Source organism: Lynx rufus, unplaced genomic scaffold (assembly GCF_022079265.1).
Source record: "Lynx rufus isolate CCGP_SWC_20201006 ecotype Redwood Valley unplaced genomic scaffold, mLynRuf1.p SCAF_24, whole genome shotgun sequence".
Lineage (NCBI taxonomy): Eukaryota > Metazoa > Chordata > Mammalia > Carnivora > Felidae > Lynx > Lynx rufus.
In genome coordinates this window covers 13,988,327-14,008,033 of record NW_025814839.1, presented here as the reverse complement: position 1 = coordinate 14,008,033, position 19,707 = coordinate 13,988,327, and the positions used below count along the sequence as shown (strand labels likewise).

The 19,707-nt window shown below is 52.0% G+C and overlaps 1 protein-coding gene across 1 annotated transcript in view; it reads left to right on the top strand.

The window, feature by feature from the left end:
- The window catches only part of SPECC1L (sperm antigen with calponin homology and coiled-coil domains 1 like), a 140,484-nt gene extending 126,669 nt beyond the window's left edge, over window positions 1-13,815 (top strand). Inside the window, exons 14-16 of the mRNA XM_047088051.1 lie at window positions 8,480-8,596; window positions 9,424-9,483; window positions 11,177-13,815. Coding sequence (XP_046944007.1) covers window positions 8,480-8,596; window positions 9,424-9,483; window positions 11,177-11,266 — 267 coding nt within the window. The 3' untranslated portion in view covers window positions 11,267-13,815. The remainder of the gene's footprint in view (window positions 1-8,479; window positions 8,597-9,423; window positions 9,484-11,176) is intronic.
- Window positions 13,816-19,707: the final 5,892 nt, after the last annotated feature.

Genomic DNA, 19,707 nt, shown 5'->3' with positions numbered 1-19,707 from the left:
CTGAAGTTGGACACTTAACCGACTGAGCCACCCAGGTGTCCCAGTACTTCATTTTTTTATGACTCAAAAATTTCCGTTGTATGGATATACCACATTGTGTTTATTTTTCTCTTGGTAGACTTTTGTTGGTTGGTTGTTTCCACATTTTGGCTATTGTGAATAATGCTGCTGTGAACATTCCTGGGCAGGTATTAATTTCCACGCCTGTTTTCACTTTTATGTGGATACCTAGAGTGGAACTGCCAGGTTATCTGAGAATTATATGTGTAACTTATTGAGGAACTACCACAGCAGCTACATCATTTTCCATTCCCGTCAGCAGTGTACAATTCTCATTTCTTTACATCCTCGCCAGCACTTGTTATTCAATTTTTTTTTAATTTATTTATTTTGAGAGAGACAGAGACAGTGCGACTGGGGGAGGGAGAAAGAACCCAAAGCAGGCTCTGCGCTGCCAGTACAGAGGCCAGCACGGGCCTGGACCCATGAAACCGTGAGATCATGACCTAAGCTGAAACCAAGAGTTGGACGCCCAACCAACTGAGCCACCCAGATGCCCCTGTTATTCCTTTTTGTAAAATGACATGTGTTCTATTGGCTATGAAGTGGTAGCTCTTAGTAGTTTTGATTTGCATTTCCCTGCTGCCTAATGGAGTTGAGTGTCTTCTTATGTGTTGTTGGCCATTCATCTGTCTTCTTTGGGTAAATGTCTGTTCAGATCCTTTGCTCGATTTTGCATTTGGGCAGTTGGGTTATTTATCTTTTAGTTGAGTTGTTGAGTTGTAGGTTGGTTTTTTTTTTTTTTTTTTTTTTTTGTGGAAATTTTCAAATACCCACTACAGTAATGAGAGTGGTAAAGTGACCCTGTGCACATGCCCCCTGGGCACAAGTCATTGCACATGGTCCTTGCACTCTCCACCCCCACCTGGAGGTTTCCAGAACAACTCCCAGTCATTTAATGCCCTCTCACATTTAGTTTAAACTTCCTGATTGAATCATGGTTTTTTTTCATTGATTTGTTAGAAATAAGATCCAGATAAGGTTCACACGTTACATTTGGATAACATACCTCTTTTAAGTCTATTTTAATCGTAAAATTCACCCCCGTTTTTTTTCCTTTCAGTTTGTCCTCTTGAGGGAAGTGGATCATGTATTCTATAGAGTTCTACATTTTAGGTTTTGCTGACTACATCCCTGTGCTGCTCTCCCTAGTATAAGCTGGAAAATAGAACTACAGGTTAGATCTGATTCCGGTTCCAGGTTTTGGCAGAAACACCTCAGTTGTGGAGTTGTGTCCTGCCCTTTCAGATAGAGCAGAGCAGGACTGGCTCTGTGTTTCTGAGATGGTCCTGGCCACTCATCATCACTGTTGCCAAATGGTACCATTCCATTTCTGTCAGTCACTCCTGCTTCTTTGGAATTCCTCTTCACAAACTCTTTCATCAGCTGTTTAATTGCTTTGACATCCAGTTTGGTCGGGGAAGTTCCATCCGGTGCTTGATCCTCTCCCTTGGTTTCCCAGCCCTCAAGACTGTGAGTGGTTTCCAAGCTGGGCTGGGTGTGCTTCTGTGAGCATCATCATGAACTCCCGGATTTCACCTTTTAAATGTTCCCATCCACTGCACTTCCACCGCTGTCAGTCTTTAGATCAGTGGTCCTGACTCAGGTGATCTGGGGACCTTTAACGAAAATAACGTCCAGACAGCTGGGTCAGCCTCTCTGGGGTAGAGCTGAACATGTGGCCTTGGAAAGGCCTTGCACGTGATTCTGATGCACAGTGAAGATCAAAGGTCCTTATTAGAAGCCCCTCCCTGACAAGTGGCACGAGCTGCAGGGCCCTGTCTTCAGGGTTGCTGGTTCCTTCCTTACTCCCTCTTTACCACGTAGTCCCAACACTGGACTCCATGGTGAGCAAGCCTCATGGATATATGCTGCCCTCCTTCCCTCCCCTCCCCTCCCTTCCCCTCTCCTTCTCTGACCTGGAGCAGAGAGAGCTTAGCTAAACTTCAAAAAGGAGAAAGCACTAAGGTCCCCAGGACACCTCCCTTAGATCTGCAGCCAGAGTGGGCCTGACAGTTCACACCGTGGCAGCCCTGGGCACCAAGCAGGCTTTTGCTGGTTACATCCAGGGTCTTCTGGGGCCCTCTGTGTTTAACACTACCAGCAATGGTAAATACTGTCTCTTGATGTTTTTTCCCTCTATTTTATTTATTTGTTTGTTTGTTTAAGTTTTTATTTTTAAGTAATCTCTACACCCAGTGTGGGGCTTGAACTCACAACCCCGAGATCAAGAGCCTCATGCTATTTAGACCTCACATCCCCCTACCATACCACATATTTAAAGGTACCCTCTCCTGCCTGCCTCTCTCAGGTTTCCACGCACCCTCCAGAACTTGACCTATGGCCTGGGGCTGAGGCACCTTGGGCAGGGTTGGTTTTGTTTGTAATTCACTTGTATCTCCTGAAGGCTGGGCTGTGACCCCCAGCAGGTAGCATTCCCAGCATCTTCAGTCGCAGGAAGGACCTGGCCTCTCTGTCTGTGTTTGGCTGTGATCCCACTCTTCCACAGTTGAGACGGGCATAAGGAAATTGGTGTGAGCAGAGAGATGAATCATGGTATTTGGCTTTTTGCCCTGTGCCCATAAAAGTGGCATTTCCTTAAATAGATCAGAACCTTAATAACTATTTAAAGAACATGTGGAATTTGGGGGTGTATTTTATGGCCCTTAATTAAGCTTCAGACCAATTAAAACATTTTAAGATGTTTTATGACACTTTTTAATTTTTTTCTGTGGAGATTTTGTGTAATTTTTTCGCTCTCTTACTCCACCCCTCAACTCTCAGTGCATACAAACACACACCAAAGTGGGGCTACCTGAAGGCCACAGACAAAGGACAGCATCATATCTAAGTCACAGGAGCAGGAGAGGGCTTCTGGCCCAGGTCAAGAATTGAATGAGTGGGAAGCACCCAGCCAATCCTATGGAGGGGCGTGAGGGTGTTAGGTGTCTGGTCTGAATTTTTATGATAGTGAAAAGGACAACAGATGGGCCTGTGAAGCAGGCCACGTCCATCTGCCCCATCAGATCTCTTAGTGGACATTTCCTGGATGGGAGGACGTGCGCCTGTGGGAGAAAATGCGACAAAGTGCCTCATTTGAGTCTGTGCTGAATGCTTTCTTGAACTTTTGTTCTGGCACGTATCATAAGCCTCTCATTTTTGTCCGCCTAATCCAAACATAGACTTCTCTAGAAAAGTAGAAAAGTCCTGAATTGACCTGAAAACTGAATGCAAAATCTGAATTCATTAAGTAGAAACTTGCATTATAGGGGCACCTGAGTGGCTCAGTTGGTTGAGTGTCTGACTTCATTCGGCTCAGGTCATGATCTCACAGTTTGTGGGTTGGGGTCCTGCGTCAGGCTCTGTGCTGACCGCTCAGAGCCTGGAGCCTGCTTCAGATTCTGTGTCTCCCTCTCTCTCCCTTTTTCTGCTTGTGCTCTCTCTCTTTGTCTCTCAAAAATGAATAAACATAGGGGGCGCCTGGGTGGCTCAGTCGGTTAAGCGTCTGACTTGGCTCAGGTCATGGTATCAGGGTTCGTGGGTTTGAGCCTGTGTCAGGCTCTGTGCTGAGCCTGGAACCTGCTTCAGAGTCTGTGTCTCCCTCTTTCTCTGCCACTCCCCTGCTCGTGTTGTCTCACTCTCAAAAATAAATAATAAACATTAAAAAAATGAATTAAAAATGAATAAACATTAAAAAAATTTTGTTAAAGAAACTTGCATTATAATTACTACTGTATGTCTCTATTTTTGTAATTACTACTTCTGTGTCTCTGTTTTAAAAACAAAATTGGGGGGTGCCTGGGTGGCGCAGTCGGTTAAGCGTCCGACTTCAGCCAGGTCACGATCTCGCGGTCCGTGAGTTCGAGCCCCGCGTCGGGCTCTGGGCTGATGGCTCGGAGCCTGGAGCCTGTTTCCGATTCTGTGTCTCCCTCTCTCTCTGCCCCTCCCCCGTTCATGCTCTGTCTCTCTCTGTCCCAAAAATAAATAAAAAACATTGAAAAAAAAAATTTAAAAACAAAATTGGGGGCACCTGGATGGCTCAGTCAGTTGAGAGTCCAGCTCTTGATTTAGGCTCAGGTCTTGATCCCAGGATCGTGGGATCAAGTCCCTGCTTAAGATTCTCTCTCTCTCTCCTTCTGCCTCTCTCCTCCACTTGTGCTCTCTCTGTCTCTAAAATTAAAAATTAAAAATTTTTTAAAAAGAAAAAAACTGTTTCCTTCTTAGAGAGCTTATTAGTGTCAGTACCTGTGAATAGTGAACAGTAAGAAAAGCACTGGTGTGTGTATTCCCTGAAAACATCGTGCTTTGGGCTTTAAGAATAGTTCATTTTATAGGTATTGGCTGGCCTGCTGAAGAAGCCATCCATGTAGGAGTCAGGGCACATCCAGGGGGGAAGGCCCTTGATCCTGCCACAGCCCCTGTGGTAATCTGTAAGGTGTAAATGGCCCTTCTGTCCAGGGAGAAGTGCACTTAGGTTTTACAGTCAAGGACTTCCCTTATGCACTGAAAATGCCACTTTTTGAAAATAGAAGGTCCATTCCTAGATATCCTTTGTGAAATAAACATGCCAAAAAGTATATCTGTGAAAGTCCTAAGGCTATTACAGATAACTTTGTGACGAGGTGGCTTCTTAAGCCTAAATTAATAGCCTCAAAATTAAGAGCTCCAGAGAGGAAGCCAGCAGAACTTTCCTGTCTTCCCATCTGGATTTTCTAGCACCCTTTTCAGCCTCAGAGAACCAGCTTCATTGTTTATAGACTTTTCCATGTTCAATCTGCATTATTTCACAGTAGATTGATATCCCAGCCCTGAACATCAAAAACGAACAAGCAGAAGGGCGCCTGGCTCAGTCAGTTAAGCATCTGACTTCAGCTCAGCTCATGATCTCAGTTTGTGAGTTTGAGCCCTGCGTCAGGCTCTGTGCTGACAACTCTGGAGCATGGAACCTGCTTTAGATGGTGTGTCTCCCTCTCTCTCTGCCCCTCCCCTGCTCATGCTCTCTGTCTCTCTCTCTCAAAAATAAATAAACGTTAAAAAAAAAAAATTTGTTTTTAAATGAATAAGCAGTGAGATTGGGAGCAGAGGGTGCAGGCCCAGCACAGCCGTGGTGGCATGGGGTGATGGCAGCCTTGCCTGAGGCCTGCCTTCTCAGATTTTAGGCTTTTCTCCATTTCCTTTGAAGCACTGGCCTCATTTTCCCCCAGGGTCTCTCTGGAGCGGGTAGGAGATAGAAGGATGGGGACAGGGCATCTGAAGGTCTCACTTGGGTTTCCTGCATGTTGGCCTCAGTGTCCCTGCTGGGTACAGCGCCCAGCCTGGCTCGCCTTCAGCTGGCGGGGACAGTAACACCTGCCAGCCTGCCTGGGTTTGGACTTTGTTTTGATTTGGAAGTTTGGTAGTCAGGTACTTCAAAGTTAACTCCCCCTGCCCTGAAACTCAAGAAGCCATTGTTTCCTCATTGTTTAAATATCTTTGGCATGTTTTGTAAATGAAGTCGCTGCTCTTCCTGGAGGTTCCAGGTTTGAGGTTGGGTTTGTGTTGAAGCTGGGGAAGGCTGGGGTTCCCACAGCTGGGGAGCTGGAGCGCAGCAGTTTCCTCTGGAGGTGCTGGGAAGCCAGGCACGTAGGCAGCTCTGCCAGACGCCTGACTTTCAGGAGCTGGAAGAGGGGGCTGTGGCGGCAGGAAGTAGAGATTTGTTTTCCTCCAGAAATGAATGTGACCTCTGGGGGCAAGGGTTGGGAGTCCTTAGCAGCCACATGTTGCTGTTGGCCTCCCACAGGCCTTGGACAGTCATTAAGAAGCTTCTCGCCCTGCTGTCCACACAGTGATACTCTGTGCCCTCGGGTCTTTGATCAGGGCACTTGTCATGAGATCTAGTCTGATTTCTGGAGTGTGGATGGGCTTTGGACAGGCCTGAGTTTGAATAACCACGTAGATCAGCTCTGGGACCTGGGCCTCCTTGCGCCCCAGCCTCCTTATCTAAAACTGCTCCCGGGTGATAGAATTAAACTGACACTCAATCCTCCCTGCTACCAGCCCAGCACCTTGGACAGGTCATTTCCCTTCCCTACTTCCAGTTTCCTCCCAGATGGTGCTGGCGCCCCTTGGCTGGCTGCTTCCTGAGATTCATGTGAGATGAAAGCGGCACGTTTGCTGTGGCGGCTCAGCAGTAACTGTCAGACACCACTGGTTGCACGGCGCCCTTAAAGGAGGTGGTGACTGGTATTGTCCCCTGGAGGGGGGCGGGGAGGGGCTGTCGGGAACCGGACAGGCATGCTTATTTGGACTGTGTCTGCGTGGCCAGGAAGTGTGGGGACTGCAGCACCGAGGCAGGGAAGACCTGCCAGGCCCCAGTCACTGGGGGAGGGTTGGCGGGTGCACTCTTTGAGGCCAAGTCAGATGGCCCTGAAAGCTTACTGCGACCTTCCCTGTGACTCTTGGCAGGTTTGTATCCTTTTGTGCTTTAATCTGGTAATTTCTTTCACCACAGTTTATGAACAATGATTTCAGGCCAGATCAGCGTGACTGGCTGCCCCAAATAATCAGGTTACAGAGGGGAAATGACCTCTGGAATAATTGCCCACAGAGCTGCTGCCTTCTTGACGGCTTGTGTTTGAGTAGAAGGCCCCCCCCCCGCCCCCAGAGGGCAGCATTCTGGGTGTCTGCATTCGAGGGCCAGAATTCACTTGGATGATGAAAGCTTATGAAAAGTTCAGCTCCGTGCTCTTCCACATTGCTTGCTGCTTTTGTAAGGAAACTGCCTGAGAGCTGCTGAGTCTGGACTAAGACTGTCTTCCCCGAAGGGCCAGTTGCCAGGCCTGGTCCTGTCCTCCCCACCTGCCCCTCATCCATTCCCCTACTTGGTGTGAGAACCTAACAGTCTGTAAACCAGGGTCAGGGATGGCAAAGTTTGTAAAACTCTGTACGTGTACACATGGTATTCATATTGTTGTGTGATCACTTGTCCCAGGCAGGAGTAGGAACCTGTACCCAGGAACGGGTGGTTTGCCTTCAATAATAAAATGTGGGCTTTCCCAGCCCCCCCAAGAACTAACCCTTGATGCAGTTGAAGTCTGCATGAAAGAACAGTGTGACCTTAAATAAGAGGTGTTTGGGAAGTGCTCTCTTTTTCAGTTTGTGGCATTTATATAAAGTATGTGAATTTCCAAAATTTAATTGTGGAGTTTTACTTTCAAAAGGATTCTTGGGGCGCCTGAGTGGCTCAGTCGGGTGAGCGTCCAAGTTCGGTTCAGGTCATGATCTCACAGCTCGTGGGTTCGAGCCCCGCATCGGGCTCTGTGCTGACAGCTCAGAGCCTGGAGCCTGCTTTGGATTCTGTGTCTTCCTCTCTGCCCCTAACCCACTGGTATTCTGTCTCTGTCTCTCTCAAAAATAAATAAACAAAAAAAAAATTTTTTTTTTAAAAGGATTCTTATGGGGTGCCTGGGTAGCTCAGAACGTTAAGGGTCAGACTCTTGATTTAGCTCAGGTCATGATCTCACGGCTAAGTCCCAAGTCAGGCTCTGGGCTTAGTGTGGAGCCTGCTTAAGATGCATATTCTCTCTCTCTCTTTTTCTCTCTCTCTCTCTCCTCCCCTCCCTCCCTCCTTCCCTCTCTCTCTCCCTCTCCCTCCCGCTCCTTCCCTCTCTCCCTCTCCCCCTCCCCTTGCCCCTCTGCCCCTCCCCCACTCGAGTGAGCATGCTCTTCTCTCTCTCTCTCTCTCTCAAAAAAAAAAAAAAAAAAAGAATTTTCGCAAGTAAAGGTAAAGGCTACACATTAGCCAAATTGTGTTACCATATAGTCAACTATTCTGAATATGTTACTTTTATGGTTGCAAATAATTATACTATAAATATGGAATGAGAAAGTCGAGGTGATCTGGGAGAAGCGCTGTGGGGACGCACACAGCCCCAGCGTGAATCAGCTCCCAATGTCTCCTAATGCAAGATGGCAGCTGTTGATGTCTTCAGAACACAGGGGTTTTTATGTACTATAAATCTGTGCCTGAGCCCTAATAGGGGAGGTCAGGCTGAATCATAACTTCTCAGCGTAGAACTCTGCTCCCCAGGGCCCCACGATGCTGCAGAACTGCCAGAACAGCGCCCTGTGCCCACTGTTCTTCACGTGAAGAGGAGGTGGCTCAAACGTTTGCCACCAAGGTGGCAGCAGTCTGTAGGTGGTGGATAGGATGGAGTGGGGAATTGCTACAAGGCCAGTCACTGACACCTGCTGGTCTTGGGACATGGTCTTGGACATGGTCTTGGGACATGGCCCCTAGCACTCTGTGCTTTCTCCAGAAGCTCCCCCTGCCTGGCATTTGGAGGCCACGTGGCATCTGAGGCCTCCTTCCTCCTCCTCACCGTCCTCCTTAGAAGATCACAACGTGCGTTACTTACCTGTTTTTCTTCTTTTCCTTCAGAATATTGACATTACAAACTTCAGCAGCAGTTGGAATGACGGGCTGGCCTTCTGTGCTCTCCTGCATACGTACCTTCCGGCCCACATTCCATATCAAGAGCTGAACAGCCAAGATAAGGTAGGCCAGCTGTGGAATGGCCAGTTCCTGGAGTCCTTACCGCATAGGAGAGGCAGAGCCTTCCATTGGCAGGACCCAAGTCACATTGCTGGCTCACAGTGGCCTCATCCCAGCTCAGTTTTGTTCTGGGATTGAGTTATTTGTGCTGAGCCAGCCAGTCCCTGACCAACCTTTCTAGGACATTTGGTGGGTTCAGAATTCCCCAAGTGACAACATTCCCTGTGGGAGCTGTCAGCCTTCCTGGGTGATGATATTTAGAATTGAGGGTTTTACCAAGAACTGGCCACGGAGAACTGCTCAAGGCATGAGCAGTGTGGGCAGGGCTCTCACCACACCAGGCCAGCCTCCCACCAGCCCTGTGCAGTCCGGGTGTCCCACTCAGGGAGGTGCTTGGAGACAGGTTGGGGAGAACCCTCGTCCAGATGGGCACTAGGAGAGGTCCCAGGCCCGAGCCTTCCTCTGGTCCCCTCCTGCCCTCAGATAACCCTTGAAGATTTTCCCCTGGGGAGGAAGCTCATTTGACAGGTGTTTCTGATCAGCTTTTGGGGTCCAGGTCCAGGCAGCTCAGGGCTGATGTGTCAGAAGCATCCCTTTTCCACAGCGAGGAAAGAAGGGGCTTGTGGAGATTGCTCTACAGCTGGTCACCAGAGGAGTGGGTGGGCCCTGCGGAGGGGTGGTCGGGGTAGGTGGGGGCTTCAGGAGCTCCAGTGTAGGTTTGTTCTGGCACCAAGTGGAGGTGGCTGTCCATCTTCCCCGGCAGCACGGGTAGTACAGGTTGCCTTCCTCCTGGCCTTGCTTGTCCACTCCAGTCACAGTTTCTTTTACAGCGAAGGAACTTCACCCTGGCCTTTCAGGCAGCTGAGAGCGTCGGCATCAAATCCACACTGGTGAGTCACTGGCAGGCCCCTTCTTTTGTTGGGAAGAGCTTCCTTCTCATTAAGAGAGTTCCTGGGTGGCTACTGGGCGAGACAGGGGTCCACACAGGCCCTGGCCGGCCGAGTGAGCATCCTGCCAGAGGGGCCCCGGCAGGGGTTTCACCTCAGTCCTGTGGGCGCTTTGTGCGTCCTGAGGAAGCACCTGAGGTGGGTGGAGTCATCTTGACCACAGCCCCAGCGACTTTGACTTCCTTTGAGTCACCTTTTTCAGGTGAATCTCATGACAATAACATGTCATTGTCAGAGATGCATTCCTGTGGGTTTGTCTGCCTTTTGTCATGCTAGGGGGAGAGGAGGCGAGTGCAGTTTGAGGAAGACTTTAGAGGTGGAGCAGGTATGCCACGCTTCACAAGTCCTGTGGCAAATGCCATTCACAGTGTGAGAAATTAGTTGTAGAGAACCCACATTTCAGGGTCATTAGGCCTCTGCTCAGTGCCCGCAGTAGCTCAAACCACACATGCTTCTGTCAGAGCTCTCACCTTGTCACCATGTCTGACTTTCTGAAGAAAATACTGCGTCCAGATGCAAAGCCAGTCCTTCCACACCTAGAGACACTTTCATTATATATATAAACTCTACTGAGGTGTTTGTCCAGGGCGCCCAGCTTGAGATTTCCACAGAGTAAAGAGCCCTGTGGGACTGGGTCAGGGACTCAAGGGCACCCCATACCCTCGTTTGTAACAGGTGGATGGTTTTGAAGAAGTGTTTACATTCATATTTACCCCACAGGAGTGTTCGTGTAAAGTCCCAGAAGTTGTATCTTCTGAATTGACAGAAGTATGTCCTCTATTCAGCTGTACAGAGAGAAAGAGAAATTACCATTATTGAAATGTTTCCCGTTAGCTGGGTATTTTATATCACATGTAAAGTACTAACATATAAAAAGCTGTCCGTTTCCCCACCCTAAAGAGCTTTTAGTCAAGATCTTACATTGAACAAACGTATTTTCTTTTTTCTGTACCACCATTGGGTGGCCCGTTCCATTGTGCTGGCTGTGGCAACATGTTCTGTGTCCCTCACCCATGGTTCCACGGGTTCTCTTGAGCATGGCTCCCCTGAAAAGTCATGGATGTTCTTCAGCAACAGTGAAACTCTTTTGGGGTCTTCTAGTCATATATCCAAGTCTTGGGTTTCATCAGCTGGCATCTCACAGATCACTGATATTCTGCAGGATACAGTTAGAGAACAGTGTCTTTGATGATTTCAGATGGTTGCCATGGTGAAGGACATTGGAAAGTTGAGTTCTGGGAGCCCTGGGCCCACAGAGACTCTCTCAGGACAGAGACTAGGGTGAGAAGGGCTCTCAGAAGCCACCATGTGGAGGGGTTTAAGAGAGGTAGGCAGAGAGCAAGGCCCCAAAGAAGACAAAAAAAGCCAGCCTTGGAGGGCTGTGGCCGGGAGCAAGGGCACCCCGGTGTGGGACTCTGGGGTAGGGCTCGGGCACAGACAGGCAGCTCAGGGACCATGCTGACACTTCACAGGCACACTTGGTAGCGATGGAGCAGGCATCTTGGCCAGGCCTTTGGTGGGTATGATCAAGCTTAGCCCAGAGTTGAAGCCCCCGACCCCAACTGTGGGGGGAGCCTGTTGGGATGGGCCCAGAGGTGACCTGGGATTCTAAGCAGGTCTCTTCCTTCTCCGCCAGGACATTAATGAAATGGTCCGGACCGAGCGGCCTGATTGGCAAAGCGTGATGCTTTACGTGACAGCAATCTACAAGTACTTTGAAACCTGAGCACATCAGAAGGACTCTCCCCATTACCAAGTGACACCAACGCCATTAGCTATGCACCCCGTAAAGCTTTCAGCGACTCTCTGGGCTGCCCTGCAGCGTGTGAGCCTTCAGCCGGGGCCTCTGAGTTGGGAGAACTCAGGCGTCTGTGGCCCACGGCTCACACTGGGCTCCTCGCACATGACCTGTCGGGTCAGAGGTCGGCGTGGGCTCAATGCACATCACACACGCTGTTTGCTGCGGAGTTTTTTTTCTGAAGAGAATATTGAACTACACTAGTGCTGCGGGGTGTAAAAAACGACTCACGCACAGCTAAACTTGGGGAAGGGGGTGAAATGATGTGGGCAGCTCACAGGGGGTTAGTGAAAGCTTTAGCTGCAGCTCTTCTGGACTCCTTGCCAGCGCAGGTTCTGTCACCTGGGAGAACCGGGCAGGGAAGTCGGCACCTGGCAGAGATGGCTGGGTGAACAGGCCACGGCCCTGGACGTGGGCTCAGTTTCAAGGAGTGCATCCCATGGCAGTGGGATGGCCACCGCTTCCGGGTGACAGGGCTGTCCTGGCCCGTGTGATTTAAGTGTTTGCAGCTTGAGCTAACAAATGATTGCGACTCAAGTTCCTGGCTCAAAGGGTCTGCTGCTGCTGAATGGTTGGTTTTGCTGCTGGGTCCCCCTTGTCACGCCTCTGCCGACCTGTCCTTCAGCCTTGAAGGGGCTTGGAAACCCAGCTCTGGCATTAGGTTTCTGGACAAAAGAATTGGTCAAAAGGAGTTCTGGTTAAAAAAATTTTTTTTTCTTATGAGCAATATTGGGGGGGAAAGCTCCTGTTCTATTAGTACCAAAGTTAAATTTGTTTAGTGAACGTAGAGCTAAAACACAAAATCTGGACATTAGCCTGGTGAAAGCCAGAAATGAAGTCGGACATAGCAGGAGAAAAAGCTAAACAGCTGGAGGGAGCCCAGACAGTGTAATTTAAAGTCACTCTGAGTCACTCAGACGAAATCCTCCTAGGCAAGAATTTAAGGAAGTGCCTTAACTCTCCTTGCAAGGAGGGTCTTGGAGGCCACTGCATCCACAGCTACAGCAGATGTCTTCAGGGCTCGTGACATGCAGCCCAGCGATGGAGTTGGTCCCCTGCCACACCACCTTCCAGGTTCTGAGTGACAGGCAGCCGCACCAGCACCTCTTCTGTGCAGCGGAACCAAAGCCTTATCATGAGGTGTCCTGGTGAGATGACTCTCAGACTGGGACTCAGCCCTTCTTGGGAACAGGGAGCCTGCATCTCATGTGTGCCTAACACAGTAGCTGTTGGTTTAAACAGTGTCAAGACCTGTTGCTTCTAGAACACAGCTGTGTTTGGCACCTGCAAAGCAGCATGGGGAAGAGTTGCCACCAGTGGAAGTAGGATCACTGCCCCAACCACAGGATGCGAAGAAGGTGCCCGGCCAACACATGGGCCGAGGGTTCTGCGTTCAAGTGTGGTGTTCCTGACTAGGACTTGACATGTCTGTAGCCTAGAGAAGAATGTGGTTATTGTGAAATGGGCTGTGTGTTGTGTGCATGTGGCCTGCTGGCCCACAGTCACGTGGCTGGTAAGTGCCCATCAGCCCTGCCCAGAGGTCCTAACCTGCTGCCCCAATGGAGGCTCTTTGTGAAATGCCTATTTTCAGCTAAGGAAGGAGAGGTCAGCAGAGTCCAGCCCCAGGGCACGCTGGAAGACCCTGGGAGATGGTACCTGTCTCAACCTTCCTGACGAGGTTCTATTCTGATTTCTGTTGCTCTGTTGACAGTTGCCCTGTGCTGTCACAGGAGGGACTGTTAGGTGAGAATGAATTGTTTTTCAGTGTCTTTCCACTTGGTCTTTCTGAGTTCCACTTTGGCTCTCATTCGCCCTCATGGAAGCCTGTGCTCCTGTCTGGAGCCAGTATGTCCGATTTGCGGCCATGTTTTTGTTTATTTATTGTGTGGGGGTGCTTTTTTGTTCTGTGAAGGAAAAGATTTCCCTGGATCTGCAGTTCACACATCTGTCCCTTCCTAGCCAAGCAAGCCAGCCCTGGCAACTCATGCTGGTAGGCATGGGGCTGTGCTCACAAGGCTGCCAGTGGGGTCAGTGACAGGGCAGAGGGTGGCCACGGGGAGTGCCGGGACCAGTCCCACCTGCTTAAAGGCCCATTTCTGTCTCTCTGACAAGAAGCTGTGCAGGGGTGTCTGGCCGGGCTGCCCACATTTGCATGTGGGTCCACAGGTGAGAAGATTCTAGAAGCGTGATTTTTGCTTTTTCTAATAGGATTCTTTTTGTGATGTTGGCTTTATAGGATAATTCTAGATGGTCATACATACCTAAAAGTGCTACTGTGAGGTGCTTTTAGTCCAGTGGCACTTGACCTGAAGCCTCCAGGAAGTCATTTTGCCTCTTCTCCCTTCAAGCACAAGCTTTACTGCAAAAGGGCCAGTTACATTTCTGTATCCCTCAACCATGGGCTTCTGCTGATTGACAATACTTTTTTATTTTGTTCTATGAAATATTCTCGAATGTATTAAAATTGCTGAAAGACATCAGGCTTGGGCTTTTCTAGCTTGACATTTCCAGCTGCCCCTCTGACATGTGTGAACAGGACCCTTGAAGCCTCCTGGGACTGGCTTTTGGCAAGAGGAGGGCACCGGAGCCCAGGCTCTGTCCCCTTTATCTCCCCCTCCCCTTCAGCTCATAGGCCAGGAAACATTGTGGGGAAAGGACCTGAGGGACGGAGGGGGTGTGTGATAGGTCCCACCCTGGGCTGCTGTGCAGAGCCACCAGGCATGACCAAGTGCCCGGGCCTGAGACAAGGGTGGCCCTGGGACCACTGAGATTGTGTAACAGATACCAAGACCCCAGAAGCACAGTCTAAGTTGCCCTACAAGAACAGAAGCCCTGGCATTCCCAAGCTGTAGCCCAGACATGTGCTGTTCTGGGGAACAGAGTGGGGGGCAGGGTGCCTTGGCTTGGAGATTTTGTTATTGTTTTTTTTAGCAATGCATCTTCTTGAAGATAATTTTCAGAATATATAAAATTATAGAGAAACAAAAAATCGATAATTATACCACTCAGAGGCAACCAAACCAGTCAAGCCTTATTTTTCCTGTGTATCTTGTGTGGAATGATGATGAATCCACAGAGTGCAGCCCAGAACAACACCGGGTCCTATCACATTGCACATGTAACATGTCACATGCAGAGGGTCCCGTGGGGCTGCCTCCTGCCGGACACTCAGTGACCTAGGAGGCCCTTCCTGGGCCTGAGACCCCCCTCCCCAGGGTCAGCATCTGTCCAGTAACTGAACACACACCTGGGGAGCCCCAGAGCCCACGGTCTGAATTGAGGTATGTCCTGTGAGTGCTCAAGAGTCCCCTAAACGGTGCTGATAGCCATGAGTGTCCATTGCGGCCCAGCTTCCAGAGTGCAGCACCCAAGCCCTTGGGTTACAGGGCTGGGCATGGGAAGGACTGAGCTAGGACTGGGTGTGTTTCCAGCTTCTCCCCACTCACCAGCTGTGGGGCCTGGAGTGAGCTTGTGTGTTTCGCTGTGGTTCTGCTGTGATCGGCAGGAGGGGTGATGCCACCCAGCACCCCTGGGCAAAGGGACAGCACAGGCTCCCTCAGCTGCTACCCCTTAGGTGTGGGGGCTGCCCTGCCTCAAACATCCCTCCTGCCTGTTACGCCTGCTGCCTCAGGAGCAGACTGAGGTGGACCATAGAGGAGTCCATTTGTAGCCCAACTTCCTAACCTGCTGGTGGCTCCCAGTGGGACCAGCCCGAGGCCTCTGCCTCCCTAGACTTAGCACTTGTTCTTCCTGTCCCTGGTTAGCTCTCTGGGGAGGGAATTGTTTCCACTTTGACTTAAGGGAAGTTTCTAGAACCTCTTTGGGGCGGGGTGGGGGGGGTGGTGGCTTTGATGGGTGGAAGCAGGAAAACACGTTTCTCTGGAAGGGGAGAGATACAGAAGCATTCTCACCCCTCCATCCACAGCCTCGCAGAGTGGGGTCCTCGGCCATGGGTGGCCATGCTCTGGTGACACACAGTGGCCAGCTCTTTGGCCCTATTCTTGCTGGGCTGCACTTCTCCCACCCTTGGTTTGACCTGAGTTGGTTTGGGTTGTCCTTTAAATGGAGGATGGGGCAGATATAAGGGGTCTTGTGCTCTGTACCAGGTGGATAAGGGGTGGATTCTAGTCAGGGCCTGCTCCAGGCCATTGGGAAAGTACTAGATAGGAGCTCTGAGCCTACGAAGTCAGGACTTTGCTGGGCCACAGCTAGTGCATCTGTGTAGGAGGCAGGGTGGGGGTCTGGGAGGACAGGGCTCCACATTCCCTGGGCCTGGCTCGCACTGTGGGAGAGCAGGCTGAGTGTGGAGATAGAGCTGGGAGCTGGGGGGCTGTGAGGGTGGGTCAGAAGGGTGAGGGGTGGAGAGTGACTGGGCACAGCCTGCCATCTGCGCCACCTGATCTGAGCCAGACCCAGAGCAAGGAAAGGCCCCAGGAGTCGCTGGAGGATGTCTTCATTATGGAGTGAGTATGGGGTTCTTAGGAAGGGGTTGTAGTCCTAAGAGGAGGGCTGGGGAAGAGCACAGGACCATTGGGCAGGAAGCAGGTTGCACCAAGTGGGACTTGGGACACCTGGGTTCCCCCTCCACCCCCAGGTCTAGCACCAGCTTGTGACAGGCTGGGACTCTTCTCACTTCTGCAATGTGATGACCCCCCAAAAAAGGCCCCTCCTGGTCCCTCCTGTCACTCACGCTGCTCTTTGTGAATTGGGGTAGGGAAGTGCCTGGCAGGGCATGGAGATAAGGGTGCAGGGAGTGTGGGGAGAGGGCAACTGGTTTGGTGGTCTGGCAGCTTCTGCGTGCCAGTGCCTGGGCTCCAGGCTTAGGGCCATTCTTAGGGTGGTGAGGGGCACGCTCTTGCATGCATGTGGTCCCTGTCCATCATGGAGCCCAGGACGAGGTCACACTCCTGTCTGGACCTCAGTTCCCACATTGACACGGATCTGCCCAGATCAGCTCAGAGGCACAGAGTTCCTAGTGGGATTGCTGACATACCCAGAAGCCAATGTGGGCTGGAACATCTTGCTGGGGACTGGGCTGGAGAATCGGAGCGCTGCCGTGCCTACAGGTGGCTCAAGGAGCTTCCTCTGGTATGATTCTGTCTTCTTGGGGCCTGCTTTAATCTAAGCATAGAGTGGAACCCTGTGAGGTCCCCCACTTCCTCATTTCCAGAGCCCCAGGAAGTGTGCAGTGCCCCGCCCATTTGAAAGAGAAGTTGGTGAGTATCTCAGGGTGGCCTGGCTGGTTCGCAGGGACACTGGCCCCAGCACCCACTGGGTGCTTTGTCCTGGGTCTGGCATTTCTTTCCCCCTGATGTGGCCCAGCTGGCCTCAGAGCAAACGATCAGGGGCCAGAGGCCGCCCAGGTGCATCCTGGATAGGAACAAAGCTGGCGGGGGTGGGGTGGGAGTGGGCCATCTGAGACCAGAAATCTGGAGCAGGAGAGAGCCCAGCTGGCCCCACTGCCTGGCCTGAGGATCCTGGACTTGGACGGAAGGAAGGGTGGGCGCCCATAGCCTTCAAAGCCTGGCCTGGACCTGGGCAGGGCACCAAGGCCCAGAGATAGAAGACGGGGCCTGCCAAGGGCATCCCCATGCCTGAGGAGCAGCAGGCCTGTGCCCTACCCTCAGAACTCCCTTGGGCATGCACAGGGGCCTCCCCTATGGCCATGACACCTGAGTGTGACTTCCAGGCTGAGGAGGGCACAGCACTGGCCAGAGCACAAGGCCAACACTGTGGTGGTGCCAGGAGCCCAAGCCCCTGGTGTTAGAAGTCCTGGAGGAGATGTGGGTCAACCATGAGCATGTCCGCTCAGTGGGGAGATGAGGTTTGTGAACAGCCCTCCCACATGCCTGCTTCCTGTCACTACTGAACTGGAGGCTCCTGGGTGTATTCTGTCTAGGTGATGGCTTCACTGGAGACCTGGACAGAGGCACATGACAGATGACACAGAACCATAGGAGCGGCTCCCTCTGCCTCTAACAGGCTGGGTGGGGAAGGACTGCTGGAGGGCAAGGCTGGGGACCTGGTGATGCTCCCGTGATGGGCAGGCCCCAGGGGCCGCAGGGAGCTGGCTCTGTGGCAGAACCAAGCCCTTCCTAATCACCTCTGGCTTAGAGGCACAGCTACCCCAGGCATGGGGCACCCATGCTGAGGAGGTGGGGGCTGCCCACTGGGCCCTGGGGGTGAACTCTGAGGGCTTTGGCATTCTGGCCCTAAGGACCAGCTGCAGAAATGAAGCCTTCAGTCCTGGGCATGGGGCCCGTCTGGTGTGGAGACAGGTGTGTGCACCGCCAGGTCACACATGGGGAGGTCAGGGTGGAAAGAGTGCTGGGCCCCAGAATAGAAATGGCAGGGGAGAGATTCATGTGGGCCCATACTGGGGGCTAGAGGGGCGATAGTGACCCCTGGGGTTGGCTGAGTGTTGGTCTCTGCCTCGTGAACCCCCATAGTCCCTTCTAGATCCAAAGGTGTCTCCCTGCAAGCTGTTCCTTGCAGGGTATGTTGTGTGAGGACTTGAATGAATATGGGTCCAACAAGTGTGGGCAGGAGGGTTTTGTCTGCACCATAGGAGTAATTTATCCCATGAGATGGCACAGAAGCAAGGGTGGGAAGCCAGGGGCATGGGGGAGGATCCCCTGGCCAGGCAGCACCCCCAGCTGGTACATCATAGTCTGACTCTGGCTCAAGAGGTGGCAGGGCAGAAACAAAACTCCCATTTTATAGGTGAGGCTATGGGAAGAAACTCCAGACTTGAGGGAAAGCCACAGCACCAGTGTTGCCCCAGCGGTAGGGTCCCTGCCTGGTGGGGAGCACCTCCCTTCCGTCCCCCATTACCCCTCACAGGAGGTGAGTGGGAAGAGGGCTGGGGCCACAAACTCCTAAACTGGGGAGCGGGGGGCAAGTAGGAGACAGGGCAAGGCTGGAGGTTGGAAAGGCATCCAGGAACTATTCCCAATTTGAAAAGTCTTCTGCATCTCACCATGAGGTCCTGGGTTTCCTGGAGTTGTGTTGGGGTCTTGACCTCTTCCAGTCCACCCTCCTCTGCCCCACCACCCCCCCCCCCACGGCCTATCCTAATACTGGTATTAGGGGAAACAGGAACCTGAGGGGCCGAGCTGGCTGAATGGAGACAAGAGCCCAGACTTGGGAAAGAGCTGGAAGAGGCTGTCAGGCATTGGAGGCTGAATCCAGGCAAGTGATGGGCCTCAGGTTCTAGTTCCTCAGCTGTACCTGGGCTCCGACCTCCTAACTGTCCTCTCCTGTGGGAGACCTCATGCTCCTGCCAGGGCCTCAGCTCGAGGGTCCAGTCTGGCCCTGTGCAAGCCCCTCTCCTGGGCTTTTCCCTGTGACTGTGCTGGCCCCAGGAGGTTCAAGAATGCAATCCCACAAGCCCTTGGCCACCAATGTCCTGGTCTCTGTGGCCATCTGATGCAGTTCATCCTGCGGTGCACAGAATTGGGATTACTCTGTCCTGATACAAGGGTAGAAGGCGGGTCTCCTCGTATGGCTGGGTTAGGGCCGTTGTGAGGTCATTCCCAATTTGAAGTATCTAAAACATGGGGTTGGGGATGAGGGGAGGATGGACTCCAGCCCAAGGGGTTGAGATTCCAGGCTAGTGTATGGCACAGAAAGTGACTCCCCATCACTTTGCTCAGAGAAGTGGAAGTGGGGGGACAGGTCCCAACTGGGCCCCAGAGGCTATAAGAACAGGAGGGGCTCTGGCCCCAGAGTCTGTGCTGGGACAGTCAGATGGGTCACTGGATATTGGGGCCAGCTTTCTAGAGGCATCCTTTGAGCTGAGGTACCGCGTCCCCCACCCCCCAGCTTGGGGCAGGACTCAGGAAAGGAGGGCAAAGCTGGAGACCAGGCAGAACCTCATCGCTGAAAGCCTTGAATGCCAAGGGAAGGAGACTGGGCTTTATCAGGAACAGTGCAGCCGTGGAAAGACTTGAGGAGGATCTGGCATGGGCACTTCCTGGGTCACAGTTAGACACTGGGGAGGGATGACACAGGCAGGCACTGACCAGCTCAGCTTCAATGATAAGGGACAGTACAGCTCTGGGAAGACTAGAACGGCAGGGGCAGCCCTGAAGTCTTCTTGGAGGAAAGGGAATACAGGCCAGGGGCCCGGCGGGCTTCACGGGGCGGGAAGAAAGACTGGGGCCAGACGCTCGTGGTGGAAGGAAAGGAGGGGGTGTGGCTCTGGAGAAGGCCCGACGGACTCGAGCCGGGAAGAGCGCGCTGAGGGCCGTGGACGAGGATGCGGTACGGTCCAGCCGGTTGCGGCCTCGTCCTACCGCGGGCATCGGCCGGGCTCTCAGGCCGGCTCCTCCGATCCCCGATCCCCGGGCCCACTCCGGGCCTCGGTT